General features: G+C 49.6%; 1 protein-coding gene across 1 annotated transcript in view; it reads left to right on the top strand.

Annotated features, from left to right (window-relative positions):
* Positions 1 to 9,290: 9,290 nt before the first annotated feature.
* FLVCR2 (FLVCR heme transporter 2) overlaps positions 9,291 to 22,060 on the top strand; it is a 57,067-nt gene continuing 44,297 nt past the window's right edge. The window contains exon 1 of the mRNA XM_040975263.1: positions 9,291 to 10,216. Within this exon, the coding sequence (XP_040831197.1) occupies positions 9,449 to 10,216 (768 nt within the window). The 5' untranslated portion in view covers positions 9,291 to 9,448. The remainder of the gene's footprint in view (positions 10,217 to 22,060) is intronic.

Below are 22,060 nucleotides of genomic sequence, written 5' to 3'. Positions count from 1 at the left end.
GGGCAAACATTGTGGTGTAGATGGCAAAGCTGCCTGTGATACTGGCATCCCATTTGGACACCTGCTTGTGTCCCAACTGCTCCATTACCCATTCAGCTTGCTACTAATGGCCTGGGGAAAGCAGCTGAGGATGACCCAAAGCTTTGGACCCCTGCCACTCATTTGGAAGAACTTGGATGAAGCTCCTGCTTTTGGCCTGGCCTAACCCTGGTTGTTGTGGCCGTCAGGAGTTGAAACATGAGTGGAAACTCTCTGTTTCTCTTCACCGCCTCCATAATGTAATATCTGTAATTCTGGCTCTAAATTAAATAAATCAATTTTTTTAAAGATTTATTTTTATTACAAAGTCAGATATACAGAGAGAGGAGGAGAGATAGAGAGGAAGATCTTCCATCTGATGATTCACTCCCTAAGTGAGCACAACGGTTGGTGCTGTGCCAGTCCGAAGCCAGGAACCAGGAACTTCCTCCAGGTCTCCCACACGGGTGCAGGATCCCAAAACATTGGGCCGTCCTCGACTGCTTTCCCAGGCCACAAGCAGGGAGCTGGATGGAAAGTGGAGCTGCCTGGATTAGAACCGGCACCCATATGGGATCTCGGCATTTTCAAGGTGAGGACTTTAGCCACTAGGCCACGGAGCCGGGTCCAATCAATAAATCTTGAAAAGAAGCTAAAATTCAGAGACATGACCACTGGGTATGAGCTAGAAGGATGTCTCCACCATGTATCCCAGTGCCCAGCTCTGAAGACATTAGTGGGGGAAAGATTCCTAAGAGATGTAATGAAATAATTTATTTGAAAGACAGAGCAAGGAGAGAGAGAGAGAGAGAGTTATTTTCTATCTGCTGTTTCATTTTCAAAATGGTCACAATGGTAGCTTCTGGGCCTGGAGAAACCTGGGAGTCCAGAACTCTTTCTGGGTCTCACATCTTTCTGGCAGGAGCCCAAAGATGTGGGCCATCCTCTACCACCTTTCCAGAAAGCTGAATCAGGAACAGAAAAGTCAGAATTTGAACCAGAGCCTGTATAGGCATCACCTGCTGTGCCAGTACACCAGGCCCACGAAAAGGTACTTGAAAGAATGGTTATCCTGGAGACATTCTACATGTAAGGTCGATCACATCCTTCTGCCCTCAGGGTGGGGCAGCATCTGCTGACAGCTGGGTACTGTGATAAGCAGCTTCTCACGTCTTCGGAAGACCCATGAAATGGATACAGCTAGCCCATGTTCACAGAGCAGACACCTGACCCCTGATCCTGAACTCTGCATCTCTGCAGGTGCTCAGAGCCAACCCAGATCCATGGCAAGGACCCCTCGGTGCCTGCTGAGTGCAGAACTGAAAGAATGGACCTCATCACCCCTGGGGCACCTTGCTTCACCCCTGCCTCCTCCCCTGCCCTCACTGCCCTAAGTCAACACCCCACAGATTCTTTTTGATGCCCTAGATATTCCCACGACGTGAACAGTTGGATACCGTGGAGGTGATGGATTCCAAAAAGAGCAGTGCGCGCTGATGCATCGGAGAAAGCAGTGGAGGATGACCCAAGTCCTTGGGCCCCTGCACTTGCCTGGGAGAACCAGAAGAAGCTCCTGGATCCTGGTTTTGGATCAGCCCAGGCCACAGTAGTTGCTGTCATTTGGGGAATAGATCAGTAGATGGAAGCCCTCTCTCTGTTTCTCCTTCTCTATGTAAATCTGCCTTTCAAATAAAAATGAGTCTTTTTTTAAAAAGAGAGAGATGGAGATCCCCATAGATATGCAAGCAACCCAAGTGCTAAACACCCTCTCCCTCTGTGTAAGATGTTATGCCTGTCCGTGTGATTCCCCTTCCAGATGGCAGCTCCATCCCCTAGGGGGTCCCAGGCAGAATATTCTCCCGTTGCCGTCTTTCCTCTACCTTCCCTCCCCACCAGAACCAATCCCTGGTTGTCTTACCTGCCTGCTGTTCTCCTGCCACTGTCTTCGCTCAGTGCATCGGGTCACCCGGGTCACTCCAGCAACCTCCTAGGACATTCCTTAGCCCTTGCTCTAACTGGATACTCCACAAAGCAGCTGGAGCCATCTGTCCAAGTACTGGATCTGATGCTATCCCATGAATGCTCATTTAGAACCTCTCTCTGGCTGCCCCTCCTCCTTGGCATCAGGATGACTGGCTTCGGGGTCCAGCTGCTGCTCTCTCCAGCTGCTTCTCATCCTTGGTCCGTTCCAGCAAAGGGCTCAATTATGCTCCAGACAACAGCTCTGGGCCCTCTTGGATGGATGCCTTTGCACCTGCTGTTCCCTCTGCCAGGTACGTCCTTCCCCTCTCTTTCACTAAGTCCCACTCTTCCTCAAAATCTGGCTTCAGATTCAGCTCATATATTCCTCTTTAAGAATTCTTACGCACACACACACACACACACACACACACATTTCTTCTTACAAGTAACATACTTTTAGGGCCTGGCACGATGGCTCATTAGCTAAATCCTTGCCTTGCAAGCACCGGAATTCCATATGGCTGCTGGTTCAGGTCCTGGCTGTTCCTCTTCCCTTCCAGCTCACTGCTTGTGTCTTGGGACCTGCAACCACCTGGGAGCCCAAAAAGAAGCTCCTGGTTTTTGATCAGCTCAGCTCCAGCCATTGCAGCCACTTGGGGGGGCGGGGGGAGGTGAACCAGCAGATGGAAGATCTGTCTTTTCTCTCTGTAAATGTGCCTTCCAATAAAAAAATAAACAAGTAACAAACTTCTAGTTGTGTGTGTGTGTGTGTGTGTGTGTGTGTGTGTGTGTATGCATGTGAGCATGGCCTGGCCCTCAGCAAATGTTCCCATGGTTCACAGACAGCCTTGCATCCCTGGGCATTCTATAGATTTTGCAAAAAGAAGGTCATTTTAATATACCTCTCCCAGTGAACAGGCTATTTTGTTTTCTGATTGTAAAGACATACTTAAAATACATAAATGGGGGTTAGGTGTTTGACACAGCAGTTAAGATAACGGCAGGGACATTCACATCCCGTACGAGAATGCTTGGGCTTGGGGCCTGGCTCTGCTCCCAACTCTGGCTTTCCACTGTCGCACCCTGGGAGGTAGCGGGTGGTGGTTTAACTTGGGTCCCCTGCTGGCCACCTAGGAAACCTGGATGGAGTTCCTGGCTCTGGGCTTTAGCTTGGCTATTAGAGGACATTTCAAGAAATGAACCAGTGATCGCAAAAATCTCTCTTTCCTCTGCCTTTCGAATAACATAAAAAATGAGAAAATGAAATACATCAAAGACACAGAGAGGAACATAGTGGTGCCCATGAACTTACCAAGTGGATACAGCTGAGGAAGGAGCTGTGCCCCAAGGGCCTTCTCTGGACAGTAAGACCAACCATGAGGTCCTTCCCAGGAGACTCCAGCAGGGAATAACTGGTGGTGAACCCTCCGCCCGGGACGGAGCCTGGGGGGCGGGGCGCAGGCGTCCAGGCGGGAGGCCGCCCTGCACTCTAAGGAGAACAGGTCTTCCTCTGGCCCCAGGCCTGAGCAGGCCTCGAGTACAAAGACTCAAGGAAGCTAAGCAGACCTCAGAGGTGAATCCAGAAGCCCTCTTGGTGCAAGAGCATTTTGCAAACCATCCCAAGAGGAGGTGGGGCGCATCCAGGTACTGCATTCAAAATCCACTGCATCTCTGCTATCCCTTCTGCAGGCCAGGTGCCCAGCTAGGGCTGGGGTTGGACTATGACTGGAGCACATGACTCACACTCTCTGAAGAAGACTCAGTAAGTGGGTGACTTAAGAAGTACGCAAACGTTCACGATGTCCTAGGACATGAGCTACCCTACAGGTGTACACACATACACACTACAGTGTACATCCACACTTAGGAAGGCTTCCTGGAGGAGGTGATGCCTGCCCTGCATTGTGAAGCACAGCACATGCCAGCATGGTGAGTTCACAATGCTGAGCATGGCAGGGGGAGAGCTACATCAAAAAGGCCTCATGAGCCAACCTGAGGAGAACGTAGGTGAGGGAGAGGGGCAACCGGAAGAGATTTGGGAGAGCACGTGGAGAAGCATGGCATGACCTGGAGGAAGGAAGGACTAAGAATGCTGACAGCAGAGAGAGGCAAGGAGCACTGAACGCTGAGCGACAGTGGCAGTGATGGGAAGGCAGGCAGGAGAGCAGCATCCACTGGGTTCTAAGAGGAGTACTGGGAGAGCTTTGGGGAGACCCCAGGCTTTGAGTCTGCCTGACAGGGAGCTGGCCACACTACTCATTGGCAGATACGCACAGGAGACCTCAGCATGGTCGGATGACGGGACCCAAGTGGATCTGAGAGGCTGGCGGGTAAGCACCTGCAGAATCGGCAAGTGTCAAAGGCACTGGCAGCAAATGAAGGTCAGAGGACGGTCAAACAAAGCCAGGGTGTGGGACAGGGCTGGCTGGAGACATCCCCAAGGGCCCAGGGTTGAGGTCTTGGGGGTGCAGGTTGGCTTCGATATATCAAATCTAACAAGAGTGACCATACCCTTGAAAGCTAGACAGCACCTTCCAGCTCTGCTGAAGCAGTAATTTTCAAATAAATTCATTTGCATTTGGAAACTCTATGGGATGCTTTTAGATTTACTTTTGTTTGAAAGGCAGAGTGACAGAGAGACATAGCTCCTGTTCACTTGTTCACTTTCCCAAGGGCTGCAACAGCCAGAGTTGGACCAAGCTGAAGCCGGGAACCAGGAACTTCATCCAGGCTTCCAATCTGCTGCTCAGCTGCATTAGCATGGAGCTGGGTTGGAAGCAGAATAGCCAGGACTCCGACATGGATTGTAGACATTCCAAGCAGTGGTTTGATAGCTTGTACCACAATGCCTGCTCCCGCACTGACTGCTCTCCGTGTTCTCCCCGTTGAGCTCCTGGGATTTTTCTTCAGGTGGCGACTCCCATTGCCTCTGCTGTATTGGATTCCCCGTCCCCTTTGATCTTCATTGTAAATCCTTATAGGTTTTCTGCTTTGTTTCGCTGGAGCACATCCTTGAACAGTTTCCTGAAAGGATAGGGCAGTACCTCTCTTGAAACCCTACACTTTTGAATATGTTTCTTCTCACCCATTTATTTCTTGGGTGGTTTGGGTATAATGTTCCAGGCAGGAAATATTTTTCTTTAAATAGAAGGCATTGTTTCACTGGCCTGATAACTCTCATGACATTTGGAACCTGTGTTGTTCTGCTTGAAGATTTTTGAGAGAAGCTTGTTTTTTGTTTTGTTTTGTTTTGTTTCTGTAAGCCCCTCTTTGTCCTCAATCTTCTGAAATTCCATGTGTGATCTGCCCGATTCTGCAGATACGTATTTTAAGCATGTGCTATACAGTTCATTTTGCTACATGTTCCAGGATATACAGAGATATATTTGAATCTTAACACAGTTGGAAATGCATGGGAAGCATGGACAGAGGCAGATAAAACATTGGTGAGCATGCAGCATCACACACCTAAACTACATCCGCAGAGCTGGCATAGACAAGCGTTTCACAAATTCCAGGCAGCGGGATTTTCTGAGGGTTAATAACTTAGCATCTCAAATAATTAATTTTATTGGAAATTAACCTTCCCCTGCACTCACCACCAAACTCCAGGACTCTCATATCTACAACTGTATGCTATCAGTGAGTGTGTGTGTGTGTGTGAGAGAGAGAGAGAGAAAGAGAGAGAGAGAAAGAGAGAGATGGACCGCCTTGGCTGGGAGCAAGCAGTCTGACGGGGACAGGACCCTGGGAACAGTGGGCAAGGATTCGGTAAGTGACAAGGCAGTTGTATCTGAGTGCCTTTTCCAAAAGCAAGGCATCAGCTTATATGCAATAGATGATTGCAAAAGGACATTTTCTTTGCTTATTCATGTAGTTACATTTATATAAGCAATTATTCCAGGGAGGTAAGCGGGTTTGTTGAGCAAAGATTGTTCTCTAACAGCCTGGTGACAGACTGCGGTTGGTATTTCTTGTGGACGCGGTTTGGCACCAGCTGCAGTTTCATCATTAAGCGGTTAGCTCTCATTGTGTTTTGTGCCTTACATTGGTTTTAATATTAACTTGTCTACATTTCTTAGTTTTTCTTCTTATATGGCTTTTTAAGCTATAGATCTCTACTATAATCTTCTTGATCGTTTTTATCTCATAATGCTTGCTATCCTCGTCCAGTCTCCTGTCAGAAGTCTTCATAGAACTATAAAGGAACATTGAGCCTTTGCCGCACATAAGTAGTATTATTCCAGCCATAAAGATAAGAGCAAAGAGAGTACAGCCAGGAACGCCAAGACCACTAGAGATGCAGCCAAATCCAGGAGGCATCCTTCCTTGAAGCTTCCGCCTCGGCCCGGTGATTTCTCACGCAGGCGCCACTGGAGGTGGCGTGACGAGAGAGAGATGGATTTCAAGTTCCACTGTTGGCCTGCAGGGAACAAGTGTCGCAACCATTCACAGGGACCGGATGTTCCGTACCGGAGGTTTCCTGCTGTTCCCTGGGAGGTCAGTGTGGTTAGCATTAAGGACCAGAGTCCCCTTTCCGGAAACAATCTCTAAATTGCAACTCCCTTTCACCTTCAAGGTATACTTATTGGTCTCTAGAGACTGAACATATAGATACAGTGGATTGTACACTGCTCCATAAATATTTTTCCAATAGATGAACGCAAGAGGTTTCTCGCTAGAATATGTCCGTCCAACACTTACTCAGCTGTCTGGTGGGAAGCAGGCTAGAGCTGCCACTGGCCTGGAGGCTGCCAGAAAGCTGTCATTATTACGGAAACGTGTGCACAGTATTCTGTATGTGATTCCCACAACAACCTCTTGGGGCAGCTGTTTTAATCCTCACAGGACAGACTGAATAACTTGAGCCTTCAATCAGCAGACTCATGACAAATGTGACTTTGTCAACCAAGAAAAGCAACGCCAAGGACTGTGTGACAAAATGGAGTGCTGGCTCTGAAGAGTCACATACTAATGGGTAGAGAGCCTGTGCTGTGCTGTCCACAGGAGCTTCCGCCCCAAGACGGAGATATGCACCTGCCCTGGGCCTCAGTTTTGTAAAGTGCAGCTAAGTGTATAACATAGGATGAGTAAGTGTTGAGCTCAGGTGTTGAGTTGCCAGTTAAGATGCCCTTGTCCCATATGGGAGGACTGAGTTTGATGTCCAATTCGTGCTCCTGAGTGTGTGCACCCGCTTCTGAGTTTGTGTACCCCAAATCAATGCAAGTGGGTATGGTCACTCTTGTTGGCAACACAATTTGTAACAGCTGAAAGGTGGAAACAACCCAAGTGTTGGTTGGTGGACTATACAAAATACGTGGAAGGAAGTAGTACTGAACAGGCGTCTGGCCTAACAGATACTGACGCCCCACATTGAGTTGCTTGGGTTTGATCCCTGGCTCTGGCTTCTCACTCCAGCTTTCTACCAAGGCACAGCAGGTCTCTGCACCCACATGGAGACCCTGAAGACGCTCCTGGATCCTGGCTTTGAATTGTCTCAGCTCCAGTAATTGCAGCCACTTGGACAGTGAACCCATGGATGGAAGATCTTTCTCTGTACCTCCTCTGTAAATCTGCCTTTCCAATAAAAATAAACATTTTAAAATGAATTTTCCTCAAATTTACTTATTTCTTTTTTTAAAAAAAGGTTTATTTAATTTTATTGGAAAGCAGATATACAGAGAGGAGGAGAGATAGGAAGGTTTTCCATCTGATGATTCACTCCCTAAGTGGCCACAACGGCTGGAGCTGAGCCAATCCGAAGTCAGGAGCCTAGAGTTTCTTCTGGGTCTCCCAAGTGGGTGCAGGGTCCCAAAGCTTTGGGCCGTCCTTGACTGCTTTCCCAGGCCACAGGCAAGGAGCTGGATGGGAAGCTGGGCTGCCAGGATTAGGAATGGCGCCCATATGGGATCCCGGTGCTTTCAAGGCGAGGACTTTAACCCCCACGCTATCTCGCTAGAGCCCAGATAAAATTTTTTCAAAGCGTAACCATTTCCCAGATTTATATGAATGTCACATACCCATAGCATGCATGTACGAGCTTTCATTTGTTGGTTCATTCTTCCAGGAGGATCTGTAATAACCTAAATCTAAGGCTGCGCGGCCGTGGGTTGTGGAGGGGCTGGCTGTGAAGGGCGCTAAATGGCGCTTCCCCGCCAGGCCCCTCACACCTAAACTGCGCATTCCGCACGTTTCTCACAGACCAGAAAAAGGTAGCTTTCCGTTAACAGCCAATGCTCACTGGACGCTGAATCTTGTCCGTTGCTTCCTAGGGTTTCCTGTATTAACTCAGTTCAGCCTCAGAAAACGCATGGCAAGGTGGATGTTATTGTTTCATGATCTCTCATCACAGGAGGGAACTCTTGGGCCACCTCTGGACCAGGCCACCTAGTTTTGCATCTGGCTCACCCTCTGGCCCGCGCTGGCACCGCCAGGGGGTGGCCGCGAGCCGGCTGTGTGCACACCGCACCTCGGAGACCAAGCCTGCTGCAGGCGCTCTACCAGCGGGGTGCCCGGCACAGCCAGCCGCCTCTGAGTTCTTACGCCCCTGAACTTGCCTTTCTTCCACTCCAGGTTCTCGCAGTGGCGGCTGCCTGGCATCTGTCGGGACTGCAAGCCAATTCCCCAAATTTAAACACGAGTTCCCCTGAGGCGAGACCACGTCTAGCCAAGACAGCGGCGGAAACACAAGTTTCCCGTTGCTCCTACAACTCGAAAGCCCGAGCGGACCGACACGCTTACAACCCTCTGTGTGCCGAAAATGCTCAGCCAGGCGAGAGGCAGGACTCGCTGCAGCTCCCTGGGGGCGCCGAGCATCTGCGCCCGAGCACGGGCTATCACCGGAGATCGGACGGCCCGGCCGGGAGGAGATGCCCTGGGCAAGACCGATTTCGAGAGGGCAGAGTGCTGGGTGGGGGTGTGTGTCTTCCTGAGGGGGTCCCTAAGTAAGGTGGGGGTATGGAAGGACGCGAATGAATTTGAGCGATATTGCAGGGGGTGGGGAGTTAACTGGACGGTTTCCATGGCGCCCAGGGCGTGGGGCAGGAATGCACCCGCAATTGGTGGCGAAACAACTGTACTGTCCCCGCGGGGCAAGGCTGGACAAGTCGGGAGAGGCGACTGGGGAAGGCGTCGCCGGGGGTGGGGGGTAAGCGGGACGTGAGGGGCGGGGCGGTCACGTGCGCCCGAGGGGCGAGGCCCGGAGCCGGCCAGGAGCTGGGCTGGGTTGCGCCTCAATCCGGCCCGGAGCGCGCCGAGGCTTCTGTGGTGTCCGCGTTCGGCAGCTGTCCGCAAGGCGCTCAGGGCTGAGCGCAACAAGTCTCGCGTCCCCTTTTCTTCTGGGAACGCTTGTGGACCAGTGTTCAACGTCGTCGGCCCCCGATCGGAGACCAGCAAAAGGTTACTCACTATCACTCTAAGACTGCCGAAGTAAGCGCTGCCCGTCCGGGGCACGAGAGAAGCCACAACCATGGTGAACGAGGACCCCAGTCAGGAGGAACAGGGTGACACTACGGCGCAGGAATCCATGGAGCCTGGCACTTCCGCGGAACCTAGCGCCTCTGTGGAGCCCAGCATCTCCTTGGAGCCCAGGGTGTCGGTACACCCCAGTGTCTCGGTGGAGCCTACTGTGTCCATCCACCCCAGCGTGTCTGTGCACCCCAGCGTGTCTGTCCACCCCAGCGTCTCCATCCACCCCAGCGTGTCCGTGCACCCCAGCGTCTCTGCCCATCCCAGTACCTTGGCCCCGCCGGGCAGCCTGGCCAACCTGAGCAGTTCGGGTCCCGTGGACCTGAGCGTGATCAAGGTGAGCCGGCGCCGCTGGGCGGTGGTGCTGGTGTTCAGCTGCTACTCCATGTGCAACGCCTTCCAGTGGATCCAGTACAGCTCCATCAGTAACATCTTCATGCACTTCTACGGCGTCAGCGCCTTTGCTATCGACTGGCTGTCCATGTGCTACATGCTGGCCTACATCCCGCTGCTGCTGCCCGTGGCCTGGCTGCTGGAGAAGTTCGGCCTGCGCACCATAGCGCTCATGGGCTCGGCCCTCAACTGCCTGGGCGCCTGGGTGAAGCTGGGCAGCCTGCAACCGCACCTCTTCCCGGTCACCATGCTGGGCCAGGTAATCTGCTCAGTGGCGCAAGTCTTCATCCTGGGCATGCCGTCACGCATCGCTTCCGTCTGGTTCGGGGCCAACGAGGTTTCCACAGCCTGCTCCGTGGCTGTCTTTGGCAATCAGGTGAGTTGTCCTTCAGAGGGGATGGGCAGCTTGCCCTGTTGGGGCTGGGCGGGAGGGGTGTGTTACCTTGTATCTGGGTGCCACTTTGCCGCAGCCTTTGTGACTCCTGGTGACATGATGCCTGCCTGTGACTGCCAGTGTGATTGGGTGGCTGTGACTGGGGACACGGCCAAGTCAGTGGGGAGCCAGTACAGGATAGCATTTCTAAAGTCTTCCGCAGCAGAGAACAATCTTCTTGAACATGCTCTGCTGTGGCCGTGTCAGCCGTCACCTGTATCAGGCCACCAGCCTAGGCCTTATTAAAGAATGTTTGCATTCAATCTGCCCAAAGGGCGTAGAGAGAAGGAGCACAAGAGCACGCTATCTCCCAACCACTGCTTCCCTCCTCAAATGCCCACCACAGCCAGCCCTGGGAGACTGAGGCAGGAGCCTGGAAATCTATTGGGGTCTTCCATCGGGTGGCAGGGACCCCAGTACTCAGGGAACATCACCTGCTGCCTTGCAGGTGGATTAGCAGGAAGCTGCAATAGAAGGGAAGTAGCCAGACTCCATCCAGGCTCTCCGATGTGGATTGGGTTGTCCTAGGCAGTGGCTTAATGCCCTGAGCCACAGTGTAGGTCCCCAACTTCAGGAGCGCCGCTGTCAGCCAGCAGCCCAGTGCACTGGATCCTTCTGGTGTCATCGGAATCTGGCAGGTGTTTTTAGCTGGACCAAGCAGCTTTCCTAGAGTTAAGAGTGTCATCTCTCGTACGCCATCCAGGGCTGCAAAGCCAGGTCTGGTGTTGTTCCACACTGTGCCTGCCTCCTGCACACTCCTGCCCTGGGGTTTAGAGCTGAGTTTAGCGAGATGGGTTAGAAATCTCACTCTGTATTTCCAGATACAGCTGCTCTGTTATAAGCAGCTTCTATTTTTTTTTTTCTTTCTAAAACAAATTATTTTGAAAGACAGCAAGAGAGTGCCATCCACTAACTCACTTCCCAGGACTGCACTTCCCACATGCCCACCCAGGACTGCAACAGACTGCAGCCAGGAACCAGAAACTCCATCCCAGTCTGGCATGTGGGTGGTGGGGACTCAACTACCTGAGCCACCAGTGCTGCCTCCCAGGGTGTGCGCTAGCCAGGAGCTAGGACCCAGTGCTGTGTTATGGAGCATGGGTGTTCCACCTGGTGTCCCCACTGCTGCACCAAACACCTGCCTCATTTAGCTCAAATTCTTTTTTAAAAAAAAGATTTATTTGTTTTTATTACAAAGTCAGATATACGGAGAGGAGGAGAGACAGAGAGGAAGATTTTCCGTCCAATAATTCACTACCCCAAGTGAGCACAATTGCCGGTACTGCGCCGATCTGAAGCCAGGAGCCAGGAACTTCCTCCAGGTCTCCCACATGGGCCATCCTCGACTGCTTTCCCAGGCCACAAGCAGGGAGCTGGATGGGAAGTGGAGCTGCTGGGATTAGAACCGGCGCCCATATGGGATCCCGGCTCATTCAAGGCAAGGACTTTAGCCGCTAGGCCACGCTGCCGGGCCACCATTTAGCTCAAATTCTTAATCCCTTCCCTCTCCTTCTTTTTGGAAGGAGAATTTACACCTTGCATCTCCATGGAGCTCTGATCCAGACAAGTTATGCAAATGACTCCCTACCTGAAGGATAGCTTCCTGAGGTCTTTCTTTCTGGGATTCTGGACTGCTGCTTCTGACTCTCATTTTTTCCCCCAAGCACATGCACTTCTTGGCTGCAGGTTTCCCAAGACTGGTGTCCCTTGCTTCTCATAGGCCTGTTTGCTTGCACCTGTTCATTTCCCAAAACTTGTCTGCAGGTGGATTTCGATTCTGTTCCTCTTCACCACCAGGATGGTAACTGTAGCTAAATTTCCCTCTGCTGGTGAGTTCTGTCACCTGCTAATAGTACGTGTCATCAGTGAGAGCAGAGTCCACCTTTAGCACATAAACAAATGACCAGCAATCTCCTGCCCAAAGCTGCAGATTGGAATATTTTGAAGATTTTTGTTGATTTAAAGCCTGGGTTCAGGACGACTTACAAGCAGTAATTGAGGACGTTTCTCACCCTCTCATCCCCAGTGAGTGGCGGTGGGTTTTTTTTTTTTTTTAAAGATTTATTTATTTATTGGAAAGTCAGATATACAGAGAGGAGGAGAGACAGAGAGGAAGATCTTCCGTCCAATGATTCACTCCCCAAGTGAGTGCAACAGCCAGTGCTATGCCGATCCGAAGCCAGGATCCAGGAACTTCTTCCAGGCATCCCACACAGGTGCAGGGTCCCAAAGCCTTGGGCTGTCCTCGACTGCTTTCCCAGGCCACAAGCAGGGAGCTGGATGGGAAGTGGAGCTGCCGGGATTAGAACCGGCGCCCATATGGGATCCCGGGCGTTCAAGGCGAGGACTTTAGCCATTAGACCATTCTGCCAGCCCCTGGCGGTGGGTTTTTTAAAGATCTCCATTGCATTGGACTTTTTTCTTTATAGGAAGGTGAAATGGGAGGATAAAGGATGCGAACTTTCACCTTTCTGGAAGGTCACATGGCCCAGGAGCAGCAGAATAGGACTTGGATGAGGTCACCACAGTCCTGCTCAGGTGGCTTGGTACCCTCAAGAAAGACTACCCAAACCATTTGAGTGTTTACCCTAAAGCACAATTAATCACATTCCAGGTGGGCATTTAATACTAGATACAACCCGAAAATGTAATGGGAGTAATTATTCATCCTCTTACCACCGCCTCCCAACAAGGTCAGGAACACCAAGAATTTTCTGTTTGCCTCTGACAGCGGGGAGAGACATCTATTTCATTTGATCTTTTAGGCGTCGGCTTCTGGGCTAAGTTAAACATTATAAAAACTGCATTGTTTATGCTTCCTCATGTTGAGAGGGCTGTTTGCTTTTCTGCATGTGCCATGGGCTCTTTCCTCTAGTAAAGTAGGGCTGAAGAAAAGAGAAAAATTAACAGTGTTTTAAGCTTTGGGGCTTAGGGGAAAAAAAAAAAAAAGACAGCACGAGGTGTGTAAGCAGACATCAGCTGCCGTGCTGCGCTGTCACCTCTCACGGCCAAGCTCCACCTGCTCCATGCAGATGATTCTGCTAATCCTGAGCTATTCCTTTTTTTTTTTCCCCGTCTTCTTCTTTTTAGAATGTATTTATTTGAAAGGCAGAAAGAGAGGGAAAGATGGAGAGAAATTTTGCATTTGCTGGTTCACTCCCCAGTTGCCCACAAGGGCCTACCACTCAGTCTGAGCAGAATCCCAAGAACTTGGGCCATCATCTGCTGCCTCTGCTGCCTCCCAGGTGCGCCTGACCGTGAAGGTGGATTGGAAGCAGAGGCTGGATCCCAGGGACTCCAATTTGGGATGCCTGTCCCCCAAAAGGCAGCTTAACCCACTATACCACAAAGCTTGCTCCCCGACATGCCACTTGGAAGCTCTCTTACATGACTTGCCAGACACTGACCTCTGCATTAGATGCAGCATACACTGATTCACAGGCCTTCGCCAAGCGCCTGCCTGTTGCCCAGCTCTGGCCTGGGGCTGCAGAGGTTAACCTCTGTCTTCACAGAGTGCCTACAGCAGAGTTAAAAACTGCAGCACACACCAAGATTCAGATTGTGAGCAATTCAAACCAGATCACTGTAGAGAGGATTTAGCATCACTTTGTCTGGATACTTTTAGTACTTTCTTGTCCAATTACTATGGTTAAAGGATGAAGAAGGAGAATAAAGTGAATACTTAACACCCACCATAGGCCAGACTCCTAGTTATCCGTTATTTGATTTCAACTTTGCAAAGTCTCTGTAAACAGGTGGAATTGTCTCAGTGTTGCAGAGGAGTGAATGAAGACTCCCAGAACTCAAGCAATCTCATCCAGGGTCCTGGAGTCACAGAGGGGCGGAAGGGAGATTTGAATCCAGTTCCACTGTCAAAGCCCAAGGGGGCAGGCTGCTCTCAAGTCTTGCTGTGGATACAATGTATATGTTGCCTAAAGAAAGGTGGGATTCTGAGGGTCTGATTTTGCCCCTTGACTCTTCAAGGGTGGCTGATGGCGTTAAGGTTTCCAACAGTCCTCCTGGCACCATCTTGCTTGTTTGTTGTTTGTATTTGAAAAATAAGCAGAATAGAGATGAGTCCATCTACCGATTTCACTTCCCAAATGCCCATAGCAGCCAGGACTGGCTGAAGCTAGGAGCCCAAAACTCAAGCTGGGTCTCCCACCTGGGTGACCAGGGCCCAGTGACTTCAAAAGAGGCTTGTTGCCTCTTAGAGTGCACATCAGCAGAAAACTAGAATTATAACTAGAGTCATGACTGGAGTCCAGGAACTCTCCAGTGTGGAGTGCAGGCTTTCCCTGCATTGGTTATCAGAGCTATGGTAACAGATGTATAGGTTCTCTTGTCTTCTGTCTGGAAATTTCTGCTAGAGAGCTGATTCTCTTAGCCTAGCACGTGGGCTAGCATGTCTGGGAAAAGAAACCAGTGCAGTCAGGTTTACTGGGCTGACTGAGGGATGAAGGGAGGTTCCTGATTGTAACTGGGGTTGTTTGCTTTTCCTGGTAAAAGCTGTGCCTGGGGTATAGAAACCGCTTGGTTTTTTTTTTTTTTTTTTAAAGCAATACTTGTAGCATTTTTTGTAGGGAAAACCACAGCAGGGTTTTGAATGACAGTAACATTGTTACTGCGCCAGCAGGGGAAGAAAGCATTGTGTGAGACTCTCAGATACATGTAGGAATTGCAGGAGAACCTCAGCGTGTGCATAAGGGGTGGCTGGCAAGCCAGAGAAGGGGCAGTGGGCAGCTCAGAGACGGGAAAGGACCTTGCCAAAGGCACTTGAGTAACTCCCAACATAGTGCCACCTGAAGTGATTTGTAGTGTTGGAACAGTTCATCTGCCTGTAAAGCTGCGGAAAACTCAGTGGTCTTGCAGGACTTGTGCTGTAAAACCCTCTCTTGATGGTCAAAAAAAGTCTGGGCTGTGCAATAGAAATATGAGGCAACCCATACTGTCTCATAGCCATGTGAAAATATAAACATCATAAAAGTAAAAAGAACAGGTGAAACAGGTTTAGTAAAACATTTTCGTTAACCCAATAGATCCAAAATACTATTTCAGCATGTTATCAATGGAGTCAAGTCAGTAATCTGCTTTTAAGTTCTTTCATTGCTAAAACCTGACCTTGCCAGTTGATGTGCGTGTCACACTTCCCAGACTGGCTTCATTCCCAAGGAAGCGACCGGTAGTGCTCCGTAGTGGATAGTAGATAGTGCAGGTCCAAACAGTGCTGGCATTAGCAGACCCAAAGTGGCAGGTAAGGATGGGCTCCAGGAAGGTGACGCTGGGCTTGCAGAGGTCGTGTCTGCTGGACTGGCTGATCCTGTGACAGCACCCAGAGTGGCTGCCTTTCTGAGGTTGACTGAAGAAGTAGAATCAAAACAGGGTGGCCACACCGATCCAAGGCCAAGGTCCTGGCTCCTTGGGTATGACTGAGGCCAGGCTTTTCATGCTGGATCTCTGACTGTCAGAGGCCTCTCAAGGCCAGAGTAAAGTTTGACGCGATGAAGGTGAACTCTTCTGTTGACTCCCCTCAATGATTCTTGTTACTTTGGGCAGGGTGCTTATCCACATGACTCACTCCTTTCTGGTCTCCCATTATGCTTCAGAAGAGAGGAAGAGGGGAGGGCACTGCGGCACAGCTGGTTAGGCCCCCACCACATGGGACACCTGCATCCCATATTGGCAGTGCTGTTTCAAGCACCATCTACTCAGCTTCCCATCCAGCGTTTGTGCTAATGCACCTGGAAGGCAGCAGGTAATGATCCAAGTCCTTGGGCTCTGACACCCATGTGGGAGACTTGGATGGAGCGGCTGGCTGCTGGCTTCAGCCTGGCCCAGCCCTCCATGTTGTGGGCATTTGAGGAGGTGGCCGATTCTCTCACTTTGTCTGCCTTCCTTCGTTCCTTCCTTCCTTCCTTCGTTCCTTCGTTCCTTCCTTCCTTCCTTCCTTCCTTCTTAAGAAGCCAGGAAGAGGCAGGGGCTACAGAGTTGGTGGTTTGGTAACAGAGATGAGGTGGCTCTTGGGGATCTGTGAGTGAGAGCCAGGGGTCCTGTCGGAATGGCCTTGGAGCCTGGGGGTGCCCCCCCCGGGAGGTGCCCCTTTGGAAGGCAGCAGCTGCTCACATTCCCATCAGCTGTTGCATCAAAGTGTGACCCAGTGTGCCAGATGTTCACTTTTCTATAGCAAGAGAAACCAGCAACCCAGATTTTTATGTGAAATCTCTCCTTTTTAAAAAAATTGTGGTAAAACATACAGGATCTGTCACTCCTAAGTGTGCAACTCTGTGGCATTGAAAAGGTTCTCCCTGCTCTGTAACCGTCACGCCTCTTTCTCCTTCGTTTCCAGCAGCTTCTTCTGCCTCCTCCCTCTGGCCTTCTTGGCCTCTGCTCCACTTCCTGTCTCTGTTCTCGGTGCCTCCTCCGAGTGGAATCACGTGAGTCTCGACTTTGTCTGCCTTACAAAACCTGGTTTTGAAATTCTGGTAATTAATTAAAAGTTGGTTTAAAACCATGTCTTATGATCGCCGGTTTGAAGCTTGCTTGTGGACAGGGCCGGGTGGAACTTTCTTAAAAAACTCTTCCCAAACATTGAGGGCAAGTGAACCAAGCTCAGAGGGCTGGTGGCTATGGAAGGGAAACTGATTCAGTCCCTGTTGGGGGTAGGGAGGGATGGCTACTGTTCTCCCCTTACTCGTGTGCCAAGGTGAAGATGCCCATGCTTGCCCCCTCCCCTGCACCCCATGGATCTCTCTGGAGACTCCTGCATGTTCATCTGGTTCAGGTTAGTGGTGATGCATGTTTGGAGCCTTCCAGCAGGTACAGGAAGGAGGGCATGCTTCTTGCCATGCTTTGTGAGCACTGGTTGATGGTTCTGTTGCTGTAGGCTGGGTCAGCCCCACAGGTGGGCAATGGCCAGGCACTGTGACAGGTGCCTAAGAATTCTGTACATCCCTGGACTCCATGTTCCCTGTAGTCCTGTCTGTCTTACTCGTTGTTCCCTCTGAGCCTCGTCTCTCTGCCGTGACCAGTTTGGATTCGTGAAGATCAACTCTTTGTGGATGACGACTTGAGGTGTGGAGGATGATGTCAGCAAATTGCTCTCCTCTCCAGGGAAGCATTCAGGACTTCCAAAAATCACTTCTGTAAGAGTGCTCTGGAACTCCAAGCATGTCCAACGAAGAAGAAGTCACACTGGGAATGGCAGGAAAGGTGGAAATGTCCCTGCTTTTTCATGCTCTCTCACTTCAACCCCTCCTCCAAGCTGTGCCTCCAGGTCCCCCAGTTCGTTTGTGCAAGCTGGGGAGCCCACTGACTTGGCAACATGCTAATCGTTTTTCACACAACAGTGTATCTATTCACTAACATGAGCAGTCCAACAAAGAAGATAAGAAAACAATATCATTTGAACACAGCATAAATAATCAGGAATAAACCAAAGGCCTGAAAGACACACATCAATGGACAGACATCCCCTTTCTGTGGACTGGATGACTTAATAATGTTAGGGTGTCAGTGTCACACCAAGCAGCCTATGGATCAATCTAATTTCTTTCTTTCTTTTTTGTTTGCTTTCTTTCTTTCTTTCTTTTTTTTGGAGTCAATCTAATTTCTTTAAAAAAAAAAAAAAAAACACAGTGATTTTTTTTTCCCCACAGACATAAAAAAATTATCCAAAAAGTCATATGAGGGCCCGGCACAATAGGCCTAGCAGTTAAAGTCCTCATCTTGGATGTGCCAGGATCCCATATGGGCAACAGTTCTAATCCCAGCAGCTCCACTGCCCATCCGGCTCCCTGCTTGTGGCCTGGGAAAGCAGTAGAGGATGGCCCAAAGCCTTGGAATCCTGCACCCGTATGGGAGACCTGGAAGATGTTCCTGACTCCTGGCTTTGGACAAACTCAGCTCCAGCCGTTGCGGCCATTTGGGAAGTGAATCAGGAGATGGAAGAGCCTTCTCTCTGTTTCTCTTTCCCTCTGTAAATCTGAATTTCCAATAAATATAAATTTTTTTTAAAAAAAAGTCATATGAAAGCTCAGGGGATCCTGAAGAGCTAAAACTCTTGAACACTGAGAACAAAGTTGAAGGTCTCGTGTTTTCTGAGTCGGGACTCAGTAAAAGTAATTTTAATCAGTCTGGTGTGATACCAGCACAAAGTTAGAACTGTGAGTCGGTACAGTAGAACATCCAGAAACAAACCCCCAAGTGTATACGTAATGGTTCGCTTTTGCTTTTTTAAAAAACATTTGTTTTCATTGTAAAGGCAGATATTCAGAGAGAAGGAGAGACAAAGACCTTCCATCCATTGGTTCACTTCCCAAGTGCCACAACAGCCAAAGCTGAGCCAATCTGAAGCCAGAAGCCAGGAGCTTCTTCCAGGTCTCCCACATAGGTTCAGGGTCCCAATGCTTTGGGCTGTCCTCAACTGCTTTCCCAAGCCACAGGCAAGGAGCTGGATGGGAAGTGGAGCAGCCGGGATATAAACTGATGCCCATATGGGATCCCAGCGCACGCAAGGCAAGGACTTAGCCACTACACTGTTGCGCCAGGCCCCCACGTGATGATTTTCAACAAGGATATTAAAAGATCGTTCACTGGGTAAGATAGTCTGTTCAACAAATGGTGTCAGAGATGCTGGGGAAACTAGATATCTACAGGCAAAACAATGAAATTGGAATCTTACCTTATACTCCATCATCAAAGCTAACTCGATGTGCTTTGCCTAGCAACTTAGCCTACCTCCTCAATGCTGGCATCCAGTATTGGTGCCAGTTTGAATTCCAGCTATTCTGTTTCTAATCTAGCTCACTGCTAATGTGCCCAGGAAAGCAACAGAGGATGACCCAAGCCCTTGAGACTCTGCCATGTGCATGGGAGGCATGGAAGAAGTGTTTGGTTCCTAGTTTTGGCTTGGTCCAGTTCTGGTTATTGCACTTAGGGAATGAACCAGCAGATGGAAGACGTCTCTTTCTGTCTCCCCCTTCCTGTCTGTCTCCCCCTTTCTGTCTCTTCCTCTTTCTCTGTAACTCTGCCTTTCTAATAAAAAAAAAATCTTAATAAAAAGCTGATTCAACAAGGATCAAATATTTAAACATAAAAGCCCAAACCATACAGTTTGCAGAAGAAAGCAAACAGGAGAAGCTTTATGACATTGGACTTGGCAGTGATTTCTTGTATTTGGTAATAAAATCAGGGATGTCCAAAGAAAACATAAATTGGGCTACATAAAAATATAAAACCACTGCGTATTAAGGCACACCGCCAACAGATCGAAAAGACAACCTTGAGAATCAGAGAAGACATTTACAAATCATAAATCTGATAAGCAAACTAATTTTCAGAATTTACAAAGAGCTCCTGCAACTCAGCATGAACAACCTGATGGAAAATTGGGTAAACGAACTTGAATAGATATTTCTGCCATGAAGATACACGCATGGCTAATCAACACCTGAAAATAAGCCCAGCCTTGGAGAGATACAAACGAAAATGAAAGCCATATGAGATACTGCTTCCAATCCCTTGGGCTGGCAATGGTTCAGGCGTGTGGGGGCTGGGGACAAGGAAGTGCAACTGGTGAGAACGTCCAGTGGTGCACCCCGTGGAAAACGGCACGGCAGTTCCTCAAAAAGAAAGTGAGAATGCAGGCAACACATGGTGCAGTTGTGAGTCTGTGAATCGTGTATTCATGTTTCTAGTGGCGTGAGACACAGCAGCTGTCAAAGTAAAAGCAGCCCCGAGCGGCTGTCCAGCCACAGGTGGACAAGCCAGAGGCAGACAGTGAGATGTAGCCTTTGGAGCCGGCATGTGGCCTGGCTCTGGTTTCTGCCTCTAGCTTCCTGCCAGTACACACCCGGGGAGATGGTGGTGAAAGCTGAAGGAGTTGCATTTCTGCCACCTAGGGAAACTGGGGCTGAGTTCCCAGCTCCTGGCTTCTGCCTGGCCCAGCCTGGGCCATTGCGGCCATCTGGGAAGTGAACTAGTGAATGAGAGGGTCCCTTTTTTCTCTCAACATAAATATATCATTTTTTAAAAGGAAGGAAATTTTGAAACATACTCTAACATGGCAGAACCTAGATGGTCTTATTCTAAGTAAAACTAGTCACAAAAGGGTAAATATTATGCCATTCTACTTAGAAGACATATTGAAATTTATTTTTGTTCTTGTTTTTGCATGACAGAAACCAGTTTCTCCCTGTGGTCTCTACCTAGGTGTCTTCTAGCTAAGTTCAATTCCAACACTAACTCCCCCGGGGGGGATTGTGGCAGACCCTACCAGGGAAGGACTCAGCCCCACAAAACTGGCCCCACTTCAGAGTCTCTTTGCTGTACATTGGAGGGTCTGGTTTACTGTTCCAGAACCAGGAGGACCCTGTGATTACACTTCCTGTAGATTCTAGAGGATACAACTCAGCTAAATGGGGCAAGATATACGGAAGGACCGTGTGCGCAGCACCCGTCCATGCTCTGTCCAGGCATTGCGCTGCGGCACCCCGTATTGCTCAAGCCCAAAGCTCTCTCTAAAAGTCACTATGGAGATTTCACTATGAAGAGCCCCAACCTCTGTTCTTCCCTGGAGGTGTGCGATGAGATGGAATTGTAAAGCCCTACCTTCTAACAACTTGGTCTTTCCTCATTAAGATAAATACGTCCTGTGGCTAGGTAAGGGCCCTAACCTAAGCCTACCCCTATCCCTGGGGGGGAGGGGGGCAGGGGAGGCGGGAATTCCAAGGAGTTTTTGGAGCTGTCTGCCAGGCACTGGGGTATCATGACCTAGTGGTATTTTTATTATACCCTGGGTGCCTTGGAGAGGTCAAGTTCCCAGATGGAAGGTATAGAGGAATTGCTTGGAGACTGGAGGGGAAGCCATGGGGAGTTTCTGTTCGATGGATGCAGAATTTGGGAAGATGAAGCAAGTTCTGGAGGCAGACAGAGGTGATGTTTGCATAATAATGAAAGGTGCTATATGAGAAGGAACCAGTTCATTTAAAATTTTTAAATGGGATGCTGAAAGCACCACTATCACCACTAAGAAGAAACAAAAACACAAACATGTTTCTCTTCCACCTGGAACACCTGCTTGCCCCCTGCCAGCATCCACATAAGCTTGGATGCTCTGAGGAATGTATTTCCTGTCTGGGTACCCGCTGCTGCCTTTGTTTTCTTGAGGTTCCTATATTCCTCCTTCTTCCTTAGAAGCTAGGCTTCTAAGAATTTGGGCTAATTGCTGCTATTCGCACAGAGCAGGGCTCTGGGCATCACAGGTGCTTGCAAATGAATGGGTGAATTACAGACTTTCACTTCCTGAAAGGGATTAAGGTGACCAATCAGTTAACTGCGTGCAGGAAGAAAGATTTTCCATATGCCTGGGTTGTTTTCCTGCTATTACTGAACATCGTATTATAGAACTGTTCAGCCTCACCTTGTGCACCTGGCAGTGCCTGCCCCACAGTGATTGAGAATACTCTCTTGAGTTCTGCTCGAGACACCTCCATGACTCTGCTAAATTTTGGCTGCTTCGTAGAATGAAAGTATTCCTGGTTCCCTAATGTGGTGCAGAAGATGAAGCAATACAGTATGCGGAGGGCATTTAGCCAGCAGTTTTTCAGATAAGATATATGAAAGGAAGCACAGATGCTTTCAGCACTCACAGCTGTCAAGGCAATTGCCTCTGTGTTTGATTTGAAAGATGAAGGCAACCCTGACATCCATCCATGCTAGGCTTGAGGCTGCTTGAGCTAGATAGGTGTTAGCGGCCAGCTGCTGTGGGAGGACTTTACCCAATGGGAG

This window comes from Ochotona curzoniae, unplaced genomic scaffold, assembly GCF_017591425.1.
Source record: "Ochotona curzoniae isolate NIBS_2020 unplaced genomic scaffold, NIBS_Ocur_1.0 contig_2688, whole genome shotgun sequence".
Classification (NCBI taxonomy): domain Eukaryota; kingdom Metazoa; phylum Chordata; class Mammalia; order Lagomorpha; family Ochotonidae; genus Ochotona; species Ochotona curzoniae.
This window is presented reverse-complemented; position numbering and strand designations above follow the sequence as displayed.